The 18,295-nt window shown below is 39.6% G+C and overlaps 1 protein-coding gene across 1 annotated transcript in view; it reads right to left on the bottom strand.

Annotated features, from left to right (window-relative positions):
- Positions 1-1,694: 1,694 nt before the first annotated feature.
- Positions 1,695-18,295, bottom strand: part of sema6bb (sema domain, transmembrane domain (TM), and cytoplasmic domain, (semaphorin) 6Bb) — a 136,620-nt gene continuing 120,019 nt past the window's right edge. The window contains exon 17 of the mRNA XM_042006980.1: positions 1,695-8,346. Within this exon, the coding sequence (XP_041862914.1) occupies positions 7,439-8,346 (908 nt within the window). The 3' untranslated portion in view covers positions 1,695-7,438. The remainder of the gene's footprint in view (positions 8,347-18,295) is intronic.

An 18,295-nucleotide genomic window follows, 5' to 3' on the forward strand; every position in this document is an offset into this window, starting at 1 on the left:
AGCCAAAATTGAATGTATGAAGCAACAAAAAACTGCACCGGCACTTAACTGGTCACTCTAAATTCTCTGGAGTGAGTGTGAACTTAAGTGTTTGCCTCTCTGTGTTGGCCCTGTGATGGACTGGCGACCTGTCCAGGATGTGCCCTGCCTCTCGCCTGTTAATTGCTAGGATAGGCTCCAGCTTCCATGCGACCCTTAATTGGATGAAGCGGTACAGAAAATAAATGAATGAATGCTATTTAGCTATTTATGCTACTATTTATTCCAACTCAGCTTGTTAATGGTGCCACTGTGCATCGAAAACATCTTCTTGGCTTTATTCCAGCCATAGAGGAGCATTATTTTTGTTCTTTTCAGACAGACATATAACTTTCTTGTCACTTGCTGATCTTTGGTTGCTCCTGATTGGAAATTAACATCAATTTAACATAACTGGTCAAAGGTCTGACAGAAAGTTGCCTCATCATAACTTCTGGTTCGAAATAGAGGTCTCTTAGCAACATCACAGTAATAGTGAACCTTTTTTTATTGCAAAAAATGTTATAAATAATAGTATTATCATAGATAAAAATGTAATCAAACCTTATAATAGACACAAATATTAAAACATTTAAGACAGGTTTTAGGATGTTTTAATGCTCTGTGAATTTAAAAGAGCTTTAACAAAAAAGATTATTTTAATTATCTGTCTTTCCACTGCTGACTTAATAACAGGTTACATTCTGTTGTAAAAGAAAGAAATGAGCATTTCTTTTTTTTTTAATTTTCTAATTCTTCAGGTAACAAAAAAAATGTATTCCATTCTTTAACAGAACAAGATGTTACTATGCCTAATTTGCATGCTAAAATCTGTTGCCTGGTCAAGTGATTGATAGTGATGGTGTCTTATTGGGTTATCAGTTGGACACTCCCAATCTTTGGCATTTTGTTCATAGGCCCACAACTTCTCCAGAGGGTTTAGCAATGAATGCCTGTGTACGGGGCTCACCCCCCAAGACAACATCTACCCAGTTGAAGCCCAGCTGCAGTCCTTTCTCTTGCATCTGAGACACTGATTGCTCTCTTTGCAACTCTGGATCTTTCACTGCCCAATGGTGGGCTTTTCCCTTCACCTCCCTCTCCTGAATTAGCCTTGATGTTGAAGTGGCTATAAAACCCCTGCAGCCCACTTCAGCCGGTCAGATTTTTGCTTTCTAGCCATGTTGTTGTGCATCTGCTGTGAGATCAGTGTACCTCACATTCTAGCACTCAGGGGCCTTCTCTAACATATTCTCTCATGGTATAATCAGCTCAATGACACAAACGAGCCGGCTTGATGCTGACAGGACCAGAATCGACTGAAAGGCAGGTTATTGTCTTGGGTATATAGCCATTCTCCATTCACATGCACCATGTAGTTGCCCATGAGTGATTTTGCTTTGACAGACCAGATATGTCACTCTCCTTCACGAAAAATGGGATCCTTGGGGAGGGAGGGCGTTCATGTGTATATGTTGATGATCCAGCTCTGTGGCCATTACCATAACACCTGGTTGTGCCATCGGCCATATCGGTTCTGGGTGAGGGTGGTCTTACAGCCCACCAGGATGTGTTTTAAAGTTGCTGGCATCGAGCAGAGTGAACATGTGGGAGCTTCTGTAAACCATTAGCTGAGATTAAATAAGAAACACAGGCCAACAATGACAACTTAGACATGAATGTCTGAGTGGTTTATTAGAATAAGAAAGTTGACACAGAGCAAAGTCTCCATGCGGAGTGACAGGCAGAGCTCAGGACATTGTGGAGAATGATGAACAACTGCTGGAGTGTGTCTGTGTGCGAGTGTGTGTGTATTCACTGTGTGTATGTGTTAACTGTGCAGTTGTCAGAGGGTGCATGCAAGTGTTGTTTTTGCGTGACAAATGACAGATTTCTTTGCAGACACAAGCACACACACTTGCATGTACTGTACAAATTCACACATTGCTACTTCTGTACACACACAGAAGCTGTGTTGTCATGCAGCTACTGCACTGAAATTACATGTAAGCATTAAGGTTATGTACACGTAGCAGAGCCATGTGTTGTCATCTGATGACAGCCTGCCCTGAGGCCCCCTGGGCTGACTGGGAGCCAGCCTTTGGTGAGAGCCACAGGAGAACGAGGCTCTTCATAGTAGCAGGAGACTCCAGTCTGAATTTTCTAGCTCAGTCTTCAGGGGTTAATTCACTCTACTTGCTCTTTCTTTCAGATTCTGTGTCCACATAGGACACAACACTTCGGTGCTCACAGTACTTCTTCATAGTAACAATAATCATGATAGTCAACAAGTTCAACGTCATTGTCATCATCAAATTCAGCACACCAGAGAATTAAAATTGAAATCATATACAGCAATATCCCACATAAGTTTTAAACCAAATATCTACCACAGAAACAAACAATAGAAAAAAACAAATATGACAAAAATGAGCTGTTCTGACTAAATACATCTACAATTTTACAAAAATGCAAATGTTGATTTGAAGCTTTTTTGTGCTTATTCCTTTCATGAATTGGAGTGAAGGGTAGCAGTTTCGTGTCATGGCTTCCCTGTAGGTTGGGTTCAGCACAAGTTAGTCCCAATCTCTGGTCTCTTTCTAGGGCATAGAGCTCATATAATACAGTGGAGCGCTGTGGGGTAAAATGGCAGTTATTGGCTGGGGGCACACACTGCAGGGTGACACGGCACAAACAACCCCAAAACATAAAGGCATGGTCTGTTCAGCGAACAACACAGACACAACGTCACAAATAAAATCATAGTGGGTCACAAAGGCTGGGTGGGAATTTTGTGCATGTGTACGACAACACGTGCAAGACAGAGATAAAGCTGAAGAACGTGTGTTTTTGTGTTTGCATGCAGGACTGGAGGCAATATATGCTACATTTAACAAAAAAAATAAAAAAAAATTAAATAAAATAAAAAACCTCCAAACAAAATCACTTCCAAGCAGGAGGAAAGCAATTTACCGCATGAGAGGCTCCGGAAATGTCTAAAAAACTGTTCGGCAATAAAGATTTAATGCGAATTAAAGTGGGGGTTACTTTGATTTCGGTTTCTGACTCATTAAGTTAACCTTTAACAGTGACAAACAACACAGCATCGACTTTCCTTTAGTAGATTTAGTATTAGACTACTCACTAGAAAAGAGGCTTAAAAAAGAAGTGGACAAAGTGCAGCTGTTGAAAGAGGAGGAACAGGAATGACATGAAGTATGTAAAGAAGAGGGAGGATGATGGTTTTAATAAACACAATTGCTTCCAAGAGGTCACAACTGAATTTTTTAGCTGCTCTGTAATGTTGAACTAAGGTAATTAAAGTGTGCAGTCAGGAAGATAACATCATGATGTGCGGTACCTTTACTTGAACTAGTCAGAGCCTGCCTAGGTCAGGCTTCAGCCCCATTTCTATTCTTAATTCAATTATGTTACCAATTGGTTAAATGGCCTGCTTTGTGTGCAACCATGCATGTGTGTGTATGTGTGTCTTTTGTTAAGCAAAGGGTCAAAAAGAGCTGCTTGAATGAGTAGATCTCTGTCAGGGCTGATGTGTCTGTGGTAATCTTCTCAGGGGCCCATCAGGCCATTAGACGGCCAGGCATGTACTTTGCCTAATCAAGCATGTTTAGTGAAACACCAGAGGAGATGCAGAGCGAGGACACGGCTGGGTGGGTACGCAGGCCAAGATAGAGAAAATCACACACAGAAACACGCAGGCCATGACAAAGATGGGGACACAGGATAGAGATGAGGGGTTTTTCTTGTGGAGCGCTTCATATACTCAATACTAATGACCTGTTTCAGGGTGGAATGTGTAAAGAATACACTGTACTAACGTTGCGAGGCAGTAATGCAGTAACATCACGTTCGCCTGCCTGACCTCCTCCTCTGTCCTTGCTTTTATAAATCTCTTTCACAGGCTTGTCTCATTTATTATATAGCGCTGGCTGTATATTTATTGGGGCTGTGTATTAAGCCTCAGCAGAAATGTGCAACACTTTATTGAAAATTGTCAGCTGGTATTGGATATCTTTGCATTTGCATTTCTCTGATCAGAGTAAAGATTTACACCTAAATGTTGACAGATTTAGGGCAAGGTCTTGTATAGCAGCTTGTGTATGACTAACAAACTGAGATCAATCTTTATTCTCAAGTCGGTGCAGAGCCAGTTCTACCTTTGTGTCTTTTAAAAATTGACCTGCATGCAGACAGCTTAAGAAACCAAACTTCAGATGTCATTAACACAGTAAAAATTGAGACTGACCTTCTACAAAGCAGCTTCTTTCTGCTGGTTTTCATTATATCTTGAAGAAATGGAGGCATTTTACTTGCAGTATCCTGTCTCAGGTTCACAGCTTTGGCATTGGCAGTTTTTTACTAGAAAATACATGGTACTGATTCTGAATTGTGGGCTGTGATTTGTGATGTTACCTCAGCGCAAAAAGGCTTAAATGTCAAACTCGATGGTTGGATCGAAGCTTTCTGCATCAAGTTTGTATATTGTTTAATCACCTGTCAGACAAAAAATATTTTATACATATTTGTAGATTTTTACAACCATTCACAAAAAGAGATCATTTTTAATTGAACCAAATTTAAGGTTTCTAGTTAATTGGGTTATAAAAACAGTTATACAGGAAGAGGAAGAAATGGAGAATGCAGCTCAAAATTAGCAGCTAATCAACGTGATTGCCCCAGTAGCTGATCCACTTGTAGCATTTCCATTCAGCTCTTTTATGCACAAAATTCTAAAACTGCACAAACACAGAAAAGGGGCTAATCTTGAAATGTTGCAAAAGGTTTCATTAGTTTGATAGCTGTAGAAAGATTTGTGTATTGATCAAAGGTCGATGTGAACAAGTGCAGTTTTAAACAAGTTCAGTGAATATATGATGATATGCAGGACATCCACTACCTAGAAATGCCGAAAGGGCAGTTAGCAGAACTTTAAAAAGAGCACTTGGCTGTGATATTAGTTATTTAAAAGTCTCAGTTTCCATCATCTAATGTGGTCTTTGTTGCCAGGTTTTTCATCCTGCTAATTTATCTATTTTTATTCATGACAACCTTCTACTTTTACAGTTCTGCCTGGAGAATTGGCACCATTTACTGCTTATCTTGACAAACCTACCCTTAATAATTGCCTAACAGTAGAGCATAGAAGTGGGCTTAAATTAACTTCATTTTTTGGCTGATTTTCTGAATGTTTGGTTTAAATGCACACCAATTTTAATGCAGAAAACCAATACTTCAAGTATAAAAATATTTACTATAGCTACTTCAAATGGAAAAATGGGATTTGTGGATAAATATCTACAGTTTATTTTACACTACATTTCACTTTATGACCTAAAGTGTCCTTATTGAAAGGTGTATTTCTTATGCATGTTGACAGTGTCTATGATTTTAAATGAAAGCCAACGTCTTCATTTGATCAGCACACCACGTACAGTACATCATACACTGTTCCCACCATAGGATCCAACACTATTATGATGCATTTGTGAGTTTTACACACTAATGGAAAATAGAAAAAGGCTGAATAGAAAAGAAGTGTGAGAATAAAAGCAAAACTGATCAAAGCTGCTTTTTTGCACTCAATATGAGTAACACGTTCATTTATACCAGTCCAAAGAGACTCTCTCTCATACACACACACACACACACACACACACACCCACACACACACACACACACACACACACACACACACACACACACACACACACACACACACACACACACAAAATGCACCTTTTACTAAACCATGACCCAGATGAACTTAAGCTAAGCATATCTACATCTGAATCAAGAATGGATGGGAGCAGACAAAAACAGAAAACATCAAAAGATCAGACAACCAAATGAAAGAGAAACTCCACACCCAAGTATACCCATGCCCATCTGTTTTCTCTTTATCCCGCTTTTGTTGGGAAGCACACTGAAAGAGAGAAAAGGGATAAAACCACCAGGGATGACTATTGTGACAGTTATCTGTGCCCCAACATTGGCTTCAACCCCAGCTTCAGTGCTCAGCTCCTCCCTTTTCTGGTCAACCTGCGATTTGCCAGAGCTGAGGAACTAAGAGATGCTCAAGCCTGGTTGGTGTATCTTGTTTGATAGGATGGAGCTGCTGTCCTCCTTATTGATATTCTGCTAGGTTGTGGTGGCAGGCTGGGTTCCTGACTCTTAATGCTTATTTGTTGCAGCAGTCTCCTCCTGCTCCCAGGGCACAAAGAGGCCCAGTGTCGGGCAGAGGAGGTTGAATGGAGCTCCCAAGCGGCCGAGACAGCCAGAGCTCACATTCCCTTCTTCAAATGCACTGTGGAGCCCAGGGAGGGCTCGGGTCAGGTCAGACAGACCCAGGCATACGGAGAGGTGGCGAGGGAGAGAAGAATGGAAAGGCGATACTGTTCCTTTTCCCAGAGCTTTGCTTTATCTGACTTCTCTAAGCTTCAGTTAACTTTGCTGAGAAGCTTAACCTTATAAAAATAGCTAATTAAATTGGCTTCATATTCATAGTAATTTATTTTCTTGTTAATTATTGCTTTCTTTTATTTCATCATGGCTCTGTACAGGGTGAGCCTGAGCCCTCACTAGCCACTGGTCAATAATTAAAACCTTTGATTGGTAAACACACGGAGCTTCAAGTAGACATGATATATAATCACCTCTCTTCTGTATAAACACTGTTTTCACCAACTTCATTATATAGCCATACTTCACAGTTAAGACAGGACGCTGGTTGGGGTTGTTGTGGCCACACACATTCATATGTACACACAGCATGATTGTTTGATTCACTGCCTTCTGGCACAGCTACAACAGTTCGGTCCCACCTGAAGTCCAAAGTAAAGCACGCTATTGTCCCCTGGATGCCACTGGCAGAAGAAAACAAACAAGAAACTTGATTTGACTCTCGAAAATCCATAGTGTCAAAACACTGAACAAAATGGTGGAGTGAGACCTTTCACTTTTGGCGCTGCAAGCAAAATTGTCTTCTTCTTTTTTTTTTTTTTTTAATCTTCACATTGTCCTTTTTAAGAAGATTCCTCTTTCGTATGCACTCCTCTCGTCATCTGTCTGTATGTCTGTTGGTGTCAAAGATATGATCTGTGGGTGGCACCACGGACAGAGCAGAGGGGCACACTGCAGATTATGAGCAGAGAAACATCTCTGATTTGAGAGTTTATTCCTCTTTTTTTTTTTTTTTTTTTTAAAAAAACTCTCTTTGTTTCTTTTCTCTCTGTCTCTCTCTTTAGTCAGCTGAATGACATCAGAACATTGAATGACAGAGAGGACAGACAGGGTAAGGTTGGACCGGGACATTAAGTCTGACAGGTTGATTTAATCCAGTATTCTGGTGGTGGGAATGGGTTTGAGAGAGTGCTTGGTGTCAAGGCTCACTTATGTTGTCTCACTGGCCATTTGGAGTGCGCTCTCCCATGTTCTTTCCCAGAAAATGGCTGATGTCAGTCAGGTCACCCAGTCCTCGAGGCCCATGCATGTCTGGCCTAATGAGGCCCTGGCGCTGAGGGTGATAAGTCACACCATTGTTGCTGTTGTAGTTGAGCGCCTCATGACTCCAGCGAGGCTCCCCATAGTCCATGTGTGGAGTGGGAGCAGAAACCACCCTCCGTCGGTCAGGTGAATCCTGTGGCGTGGCAGGGTAGATGTATTCTCCGGCTGAGTTCCTCAGGTTGCCAGTGGGACGACTGCCGCCGTGCTCTCCTCTTTGACTGGCAAGGATCAGGTAACGTTGGCGATCTGTGTGTGGGGGCAGCACAACTTCCCCTGGGTCCTCTATCCGGACCATACCCCCACCACCTCCACCACCATGCAAGAACTTGGAGCTCAAGTAGATGACAGCATTGTTAGGACAGGGAGTCCCCAAAGAAGTGAGGAAGGTTTGGCTTTGGTCCCACTCGGTGTCTGGGAGACGCATGGCCCGTTTTTGCTGCAGGGGAGTTTGCTCTGGAGTAGGCAGCAAGCCTGGATCCATCTCTCCTTTAGGCCAACCATTGGGTGTCACAAAGGGGTTGTCTGCCTGCGAACGGCGTCTTTCACCTCCACTTGTTCTTGTTACGCTCATTACTGAACCACTGCGGCCCTGCCCAAGCATGCTTTGCTCTTTATCACTTTTGCGGCGGACACCATTGGCTCCAGAACCACGAGAGTGGCGGTGGCGATGACTCATGATCCAGCAGACAGTTAGACCAGAGAGGATTGCTCCTGTTGAGAATGCTGAAACAGCAGACACCACCAGCAGGTTTACAGACACAAGGCCGTCAGGCTCCTCGATGAAGCTCTCTTGGAACAGCATTCCTGCACAGGGAGAGATACAATCAAAAACAAGAAAGAGGGTCGTCAGTCAACTGGTGAAACCATTTTAATGGCATAAGTATTTCCTGCATTAAACATCATGGGAGTTAACAAACAACCAAGCAAAGTGACCTATTTTCTCCTCTCTGTGGGTGGGAATGGGTATGTGCTTTTCAGCCAAGGTAGCTCTGTTAATTGCCTTCATTACGTAAAGTGGATGGTGATTTTAATAGCTATAATAACTATCTTCCTGACTAATAATAGCTCTTAACCATAGCATGTTTCACAACATTAGCTTTACAGGGAAAGCAGCCAAGTCTGGCATTAATGGTGAGTAATAATCCAATGTTTTCATGCCATTAAATTCTGTCCCATTTACAGAATACAACTGAAGTGAATGCATCCCCGTGCAATATCACTATATTATAAAATGTTTTAAAACTGCATCCTCTCCCAGTCACTGCACTATTTGAATATTGACAAGAAGATTATTTATTTTTAAGAACAACTAAAGACAGTCAATACTAAAAATACTGGCTGCAAAGGAGACAGTTACTGCAACAAAAGTGAATACGTGTACGTGAATACGTGTGAATAAGTGTAATAGCTAACATCCTGTTACTACTTAAACAAACTCAAGAGATTCCTAATTAGCCCAGCTCCATAAAAAATGAGTATAAGTGGCCTATAAAGAGCATAACTTTTTCAGTTCTATATGTATGTGTTAGTTGCTTGTCTTTGTCAAGGCTCAACCTGAAAAAGGACTGCAAAGGAATTGAAAATCAGGTTCGGATTCTGATCTATGTCTTCACAAAGATAAAGAACTATACAAGATGGGCAATGTTAAACAGAAATCTTTGGAAAAACAGTTGCAGCAATAATCAGAAGTTAGTTAATGAGTCAAAGTCCCACTTGTTAGAACTGCAGTGGGCGTCCTTCTAAAATGATGACTTGGAAAAGTTAATATCTGCACAATGTAACTTAGAAAAACTGACAGATAAGTGCATCAGACTTGACATTGAGGGTTATTAGTAGAAATAAGAGTTTCTGTGTCAGCTCAAACAGTGTGAAATTCACTGCATAAAATTAATTTCTATGGACAGAATCTATGAATAATAGTGTTGTTCATGCTTCAGCACAAAACTGAGAATTCAGTTAAGCCAAAATCATTAAAAGAAACCTGATGCACAGCATTTGGTCAGACAAGATCAAGATAAATTCCAGCAGGTCACATGTTTGGTGTGAACCTGGTTAGTACTACAACAATGAATGGACAATCCTAACAGTGAAGCACAGGGGTGGTTGAATGATGATATGGGGAAGTTAAAGGTGTAAAAGGTTATGAGGAAATACCACTTATAGATTGAGCCACGAATGCCTGTGGACATGCCAAAATACTGGCTGTCAAGTTGATACCCTTTTTGCAGATGCTTGGCAGGTGAAGAATATTCAAGCATGACAAGGATCCAAACTGGTTTACTCATGTTAACAAGAATAAAATGCAAAACTGTATCATACCTAATATGTCACTTCCGTAAAAAAATTCTTTGTGGAATTTTAAAGAGAAGAACTGAATAAACAAATCATCTAGTAAAAAACCAACAAAATAAAATATGAGTACTATTTAAGTACTATAGCATATCTCAATCTCAGTCATAAATACTGTTTTCTGGTACTACTTTGATCAACAATATTATTAGTTAACATATAAAGCACAATGTTTACAGATAAATGGCGCTATATTTGCAGACTAAATTATACATTATTAGTTCATAAAATTAATTATAGAAGAACTGAATAAAGCAAGACCATAACACAGGCTACCATGGATCAATTAGGAAAATGCCAGAAGAAAAGTTGTTTTTGCTGCATGAGCTCATGGGAGCATCACCAATGAATACAATGAAATTGTGCCAAAGATAGAGGATGAAGAAAAGATGAGCGTGTTACAGAAAGAGAGAGAGAAAAGAGATGGAGAGTTGCCCAAAGCAAACTCAAGCATTTGGGGCCTTAGACAAACAGTCGTAATAGTTGTTAAATTACAACACCGATAGTGGCAGAGGGAGTCTGTCTCCACAAGGACAGCAAAATAAATCCTTTTTCACAAGAATAAATGGATGTCATTAATAGACATTGGGAGGCACTTACTCACGCACAAACTGCTAAGAAAAGAATCAGGGCAAAGAATGAGGGGGAAAAAATGAACATCAGCAAGAGATTTGCAGCATGTTTTGTGAATAAACAGCGTTTTATTATCTAACAAATTTACTTTTAATGGGGAAAAAGGAAGCTGTTGTGACTCCACTATGAAACAGTCTAGCTGGTAATTAATGTGACCTGCGGTTGTGCATGATAAAGTGTTACACCACACATCGACATTAAACGAAACAGTGGCACATTAAACCCTGTGAGAGACAGTTTTACTGTTGTGCTGTGCCAGAGGTGATCCTCAACATGTTTCAAGGCTAATATTTGCTAACAGGAAACTGCAACTTCAATGTGATAATGTTTTATTTTTGTGCAAAAACTGTAATTAGACAAATACGCAACAGGTGTAACAACAGCCTGAAGAGAAAGCCATCATCAAAAGAAGTGATTAAAGGATGGTAAACATTTCCCCTCAAGCAATTTACTGTAATTATCAAGCAGTACAACGATACAGTAGCTAAGCCTAGCATAAAAAACACAGCTGCATCCTGTAGGATGGGAGGGACTTAACTCTCTTCCTAAACAACTTAAAAGAAAAAAAAAACAATGTCTCATTAGTGGAACAGATAACAAGGCCTAGGAAGTGTATGGTGCACTCACTGGCCCTAACATAAGGGAGATTTTTAGTCTTGAAACTTCCACTCACTCATTACACAGTCTTTCTATGTAGTGAATATGCACTACTACTGCTGCATCTACTGCACTACTAACTTAAAACTGTGCACTACACTGGCTGAAACAGACAGAACAGAAATTCATTGCAGCCTGGAGCCATTAGTGACTGAATTAACAGATTAGGCAAATGCTACCATCTATAGTCTAAGAACAGTAACACACACACACACACACACACACACACATATATATATATTTGTGTGTTTTCGACCAACCAGTCTAAACAGTATTTAAGTATACTGTGACCAACTTGTTGCTCTCTTTTAATATATTTGCTCATGAGTTTAAACAGTGAGGCCACCATGGCTCTAAAAACAGTTTACAAACAATTGTTTACATCATTCAGATGCCTTTCATGAGTAATTTGTAGTTACCATCTGATTATTAAAGCTGCAGTCTAAACTTGTGTAGGTGGATACAGTAAAAAAAAAAGAGTTGTGTTTTTGGGCTATAACAGTTTATGCCACTGTTGTGAAGAGAGATGTCAATTACAGCCAAAAACAGCAAACCTGTGGCATCCATCACCTCAAATCTGACATGTATCTGTCCTGGTGGTGTTTGTTTAAATGGCACATAACTGTGAATTTCCAACTCATGATGTTCAAGCACCGCTGCATTCAAGTAGTGTCTAACCCTGTCTCCTAGTGTGTTCTCTATAGTGAACACTGTATTGTTTTATATGGTGTGAGAATGTAGACAGCCTCAGCCTAAACCCACACTGATATTTTTTCATTTCCAAACAACAATGATCTGCATGCAGACATGTCTTAGCATCTTATTAGAATAGGAACACAACTGAAACACATACTATTGAATACAACTCCAATTCCCAAAAAGTTGGCATGCTGACTAAAATATAAACAAAAACATAGTGCAATGATTTGCAAATTTGATAAACCCATTTTGATTCCCAATTAAATGTACACAACACATCAAATTATGAATTTGAGAGATTTCACAATTTCAAGTAAAATATTAGCTCATTTTTAATTTGAGTCTCAACCTCTTAAGAAATGTGGTTGTATAAAGAGGAGAGACAGACTTGGTTGTTCAGTTGAAGAAAACTACAAAACGCTTTGACTGACAAGAAGGTGGGAATGTTTTTAGAAGCAGCAGAATAAAAAGAAATAATAATGGTCCAATATGGAGAAACACAGACTCATTGCTTCTGCAGACATCTTAGTCATGGAGTTTCAACCTCATATGGAATCAGAAGCATTTCTAAAAGTCGATGTTAGGGGTCAGTAGTAGTGTTAATTAAATAGACAGTTATGCAAAGTAAAATTACAATTTTGTTAGTGTGAAAGCAGAAAAGTAGATGAAGATATTTCTACATGCTGAACTCATACTTTTTTGTAAATATTGGAATTGAGATATTTTCAGACTGTTTCCTGGGGCCTGCCCAGATCTTGCATTTGTTTTGTTTTTACTGAGCACACACAGGAAAGAAAACAAGCCCTTATGTCATTTATCAAAAAAAAAAAAAAGAAAAAAGAAACACTGGTCAAGATGAAGAATAAAAGAATCAGTGAGCCTAAATTTTGACATCAAATTAAATGATTCTTCAATCAGCATTCTTGTTTAGAGTTTGAATTCATCGCTGGACTCTTTTTCTTCACTATAGTCGCCTTACAGCATGACTGCCCACTGAAAGTCAGCCTAACAATGACCAGAAATATAATAAACCATTCATTCATGCTCAATTACATCTTACCACTCAGACAAAAGATCATTGACAGTATCTGTGAGGGTCCATGTTCTCAACAAGTTTTCCCTTTCCATTGATTAAGACCTGCCATTAACAAACTGGCTATGTAGGTAAATCAATGCCCTTTTCAGCACTAATTAGTCTTTTATCTCCAATCCAATAAGCTCAGACACATTGACAGAAGTTGTAGTTACAGCATGTTTATTAGGTGACAGGTACATTTTACTTAAGCTCACATTTAGACACATTATTAGGAGTATTTTTTATCACATTTTTTTATCTCTGGATGTGGATTTAAATTGAATTGTTTTAATATTTTTTTTTTTTTTGAGAGATGTCACATCTTGTCCTCCTGCATATCCATTTACTTATATTTTTCAATTCATTAACCACTGCTTCTAAATACTAACATGTTCCTCTGATGAAATCGTGAGCTGCTTTTCCTTTTCCTTTCATGTGACTTGAGTCATGTATTTTAAATGGTTTACTTAACAGAACAGTTAAGGTTCATATAAACTGTTATCTTTGCCCAAATGGATGCAAAATTTACATAATACACAAAATACAGACTGCAGCTCATCACTGAATATCCTTCTTCACTTCATTCTTTCATGCTGTCACACAGCCAGTTTGTGGTTACTCAGGCTTACCAGCACAGACGTCTTTTAAATATTTGTGTATTCAATTAAGTCCCCGCGTTTTTCTCTTGTTTATATTGAGTTCCGCATTTGTTCATTGGGAATTCTTTTGTCCTTGACCAAGTTGTTGGGATGTTTGCTCCAGCCTCCAAACAGCATTGCTGCGTTGAGTTTTAAGTTTCTGGACAATATTCGTTTAGAAAAGACAGACAGGCTCAGTTAACTTAAAGCTTCTCTTCTCAGTAGAAAAGAAAAAAAAAAAGAAAAAAACAAAAGAATGAGAAAGAGAGCGTTCGCGAGGCCCCAGCTGTGATGAAAAAAAAGGCATTTTGAAGTTAAAATCATGAACACACACACCAAACTTTTAAGGAATTTGAACGGTCCGGTTATGAAATGACTGACCACAGCCTTGGTGACTTTGTAAAGAAAAGCGAGGCGCCTAAACCACATGAAAATTCAGAAAAAGTCAATAACCACAAAGCTCCACTCTAACACACCTTACATCTGGAAATGTTCCTGCTGCACTCAGCTGCAGAGGTTGTAGATAGTTCTCTGACATTTATCTCCACTGTGGTCTGGGGCTGCTGTGTGGCACTTCAGATTAAATTCTGCATAGTGCAATAATACTGCTGTCAAATTCATGCACGAAAAGAGGTTCTGACAAGTGTGTGTGTGTGTTAGCACTGTATGGCTGTGTGTGCTGACGTTCTGCAGAATGAAGAAAGACTAAGTTTGGCTCCTAAGCTCTTTCTCTTGGACACTCAGACACTGTAGTTTATCATTTTGCCAGTATCTTTTATCCAGCACTTATGTCTTTCTTGGATCCCACAACATATACACTCAGTCTACAGCCAGTGGGAGTAAACTGAGAAAGGGTTATGATAAAAAAAAAGAAAGGATAGATAAAAACTTGATAGCATTACTGTGTGGTTTTGAGGCAGCAGGCAGGTTTTCCTGCATCCTACCAGGGGTGACAGTAAAGCAGCTGCTTGTGCACTCTCCCCTCCCTTCAACTCCTTCTCTCTTCTCCAATCCTGCTTACTTATTAAAGCTTAATAGAAGCCAACAGGCTGCCTGTCAGCCTGACAAACACTGAGCTGCTTGTCTTGAGGCTTCCAGCTCCAATTACAGTTTAACAAGGAGAGGAGAGGAACGGAGAGGAAAGGAAAGAAGAAGGAAGAAGAGTGGAGAGGAGAGGTGAGGAGAGGAGAGAGAGATTTTACAGTATGTGTGTTGAAGGGAAATGGGAGGACAAGTGAGGAATGGAGACAAAATAGAAGACACAGATGAGGTGAGAGTACAAGAAGATGAGAGTAAAGGAAAAAAAACAAAAGAGGGCATAACAGAAGATTAAAGAGGTGAACAGAAGGAAAAAAAGGCTTATTGTGGCGAAAAGAGACCTAAAAATGGCAGAGATATAGCAGCTTTGTTGTTAAAAACAAGCAAACAAACCAACAAACCAGTCAACTGTCAAATTTGAAGCACAAAGAGGACGGCACACAGTCCCAATTTTCCTTTGCTACTCGATTGCCTTTGTCTCTAACCCACAGTCATCTTTTCCTTCGTCCTTCCTTCCCCTCTTTGTAGCCATTAATCCTCACCCTGTATCTCTCGCAGGCCCACTACTCCTTTGATCACAACAGTGGCAACATGATGAGAGTAACAGCTTAGAAATTCTAAACAGAAGCAGGGAACTTTTACTGGCACACTTTCAAATCAAGGTTGTTCCCTGAAAATCACATGTTGAAGTGGTAAAGTTTCTCTTGCTTGTTAAATAGTGATTTTCTTGTGTCAACCTGTACTTTTTCCACTCAGCTTCTGCTCTTTTTCTCCACTCTTCAATTATGCCAGTGAGTGACAGAAATCACTAAAAAAGCCCTGCTTCTGTAGCTCCATGCCAGTAGCTAAAGGTTTCTTCTAGGTTGGAGGCAGAAAAGGATATATCTGCTTGCTCTATGGTCACAGTTTGGCTGCATTTCTGACAAAGGCCTTATGAACATATGTGAATAAAGTAAGAAGTCAGATGAATGGAAAGAGTATCATTTTTACTCCAGCATCAGTAACAACCTCAATAATAGACATCAATTCAAAGAATAATCCCTAAATTCACACATAAAGGTTTCAGGTTTCAATAATCTTGCTTCTAACTCACTGTGTTCTTACATTACTGAATTGAATTGTGGTTATCGTTGCAAGGGTTGCTTGTAGTGGAAAGTTGAAAATAGTTAATTTTTTCAAATGGTAAACACCGACTAATCGAACCACATGACAGCGTGTTTGATCTCCTGGCTGATTCTCGCTACAGCTTCCAACATAAACAATGTTAATGCATCATGTACATGAGAATCCTGCCAAAGACAACAGGGCCTCTAAAACACACAAAATGTATGTTTATTTTTTGTCTCACTGCCTTGTTAAAAGGTGGTCATATCTGTATTTGGAGGTATGAGAAGTGGTATTAGGATGTTTGTCTTGTGTGTTTTTTTTTTCTTTTTGGCTTGGCCTTTGTCCTAAAACTACTTGGTTAGAGTTATAAAAAGATCATGGCTTGGCATAAAATACACTTTATCACACAATCAATCCTACATGTTGAAAATATACTGGGTGTGTTTCAATTACACACCAAGAATGTCGTAACAATGCATCAGTATGAGAATTTGCTCCTAGGGTAAGGACTAGGACTTTTTACTAACCATAATGATGACCACACCTACACAGTCTGTAATAAAAGGGTAATGCTCTTTGAACAAGACATCAAATAGCAAACCTGTTTAGCTTCTACACTGATTTTGATAGCACTATGGAGGTGCTGGCCTTGTTAGATGCTAACCAATTAATTTGGGAGCTATTCTTAGGGCTGCCTACGGTTCAATAAGCTTCTTAATCAAAAGCAAAGCCAAGGAACTTTTATGCAGTTTGAGAACTGGAATACATGTATTAGAAATGGGGCACATCAAAACAGAACAAAGAGACTTCACAGCATCCCAGTGGACCTGTCGATGGCACAAGCACACATTTCTGAGCTTGATAGGTTATGACTGTGTCAGTGAACAGCCCGTGATCTGAAGTGCTTTCATCTCCAGAACCCACCATTTCTCCACATAATACTAATGTATTTATATACGCAGTAAAGGAGAGACGCACGTGGCAAAGCATGTGCACTGTAGTATGAATATGTTTGCATAAGAGTATGAATATATGTGTGCTAATAAGTAAATGCACACACCGCCTGCATCCATGGCTCAGTGACTTTGCTCATTAACTTCTTTCGAAGACTGCAAGCTCTATATTACTTCTTGTTTTTAACACCTCTCTGGAACAATCTTTCCTCCTTTTTTTAGCATCTGCATTACTCTTATTTTAGATATCCCAGCATCTATTTCCAATAGTGCATCCATTTTTCTATCTTACACACAAATATACAGTGCGCTTCATGTGTGAACTGTCAAGCAAAAGCTGATGTGTATTATTCATGGATAGAAACAATCTAGGAAAGAATAAGGCTTAAAAAAAAGAAGCAAACGTCCTTGCTTGGACTAAACCTTGCTAGCTCGTAAAATGTGTTTATTCTCCGGATGACTGTAAAACCGTTTACAGCCCCTCCCTGAAAATATTTTCAGGCCATGGCTTAGGAAAGTTGCTGGATAATTCAGCAGAACTCTGGTTCAGAAACAAAAAAAAAAAAAAAATCCTTCAGCCTTGTATCCTGAGGGTCTGTCAGACTTGCCTGCCTTGCACTCGGCTGATCAATATGGTAAAACATTTATGCACCCCAGCCATGTGTTTGTAATTAAAATTCCATAAAATCTCCACCAAAAACCACGCTGTTGATGGATTCAGGTTTTCAGCTGGGTTTATTAGTAAGGGCAGACAAAGCTGAGAGTCAAGGTTAGCAATGATAGTCGTGTCAAGGCATACATGAATCTCACGGTACCTATACATTTCTTTACTGCATCACTCCCTCACTCTACCAGAATCTCTTCATTTTTAACTCACCCTCATTTCAGTTTCCTTTCTTGTGCTTAGAGCGTAGATAAATTCTGCTTGGGGTAAGTGAGGTAACTCTAGCTCTGCCTTGGGGAAGGCAGTGTGTTAAACTCATCGGAGGGGGCTGACTGCCTTTGCTGTGTAATCAAAAGCAAGTTTTTTTTTTTTTTTTCTGACTTCTCATAAATGTTTTCACCGCCTATGCTGCAATCAGAAATGTTGCTCATTGAATTTGTGGATTCAATTATATCAGCAGACCTGGTTTTTCCAAATCCGGTCAACCTTTAGCAAAAAGCAGTCTAACAAGAGTGAATCTGTTAGCAGTTTGAGCTGCATCCAATCCAAACACTGTGGAAGAATAAAGCATTTTGCAGTGAATTTTGTGTGCATGTGTGCAAAAGTATGTGTGGGTTTCCCCAATGGGATGCAGTTTTTATCTTTTCCTCCATATAGTGTGACTTACGAGTTAGTGTTGGCTGTGCTTGAGTTTGATAATTGATATTCCCTTTTTGAGAACAAAGCCAAACGTACACTGTGAAGAGCAATAATAAATATTCACAAACATGTTGCAGGCAATGAATTGGAGAGTAGAATTAGTCTAATGATCTGCCCAGAGGGTTCACATCTCTTATAACTCATGAACCAGGCAGTTTCAACTTAATCTCTTTCACATGCTACATCCATATATCACATCAGAGCTTTGCACAGTGCAATACCATACACCCACCAGCTGAAA

Source organism: Melanotaenia boesemani, chromosome 14, assembly GCF_017639745.1.
Source record: "Melanotaenia boesemani isolate fMelBoe1 chromosome 14, fMelBoe1.pri, whole genome shotgun sequence".
Taxonomy (NCBI): Eukaryota; Metazoa; Chordata; class Actinopteri; order Atheriniformes; family Melanotaeniidae; genus Melanotaenia; species Melanotaenia boesemani.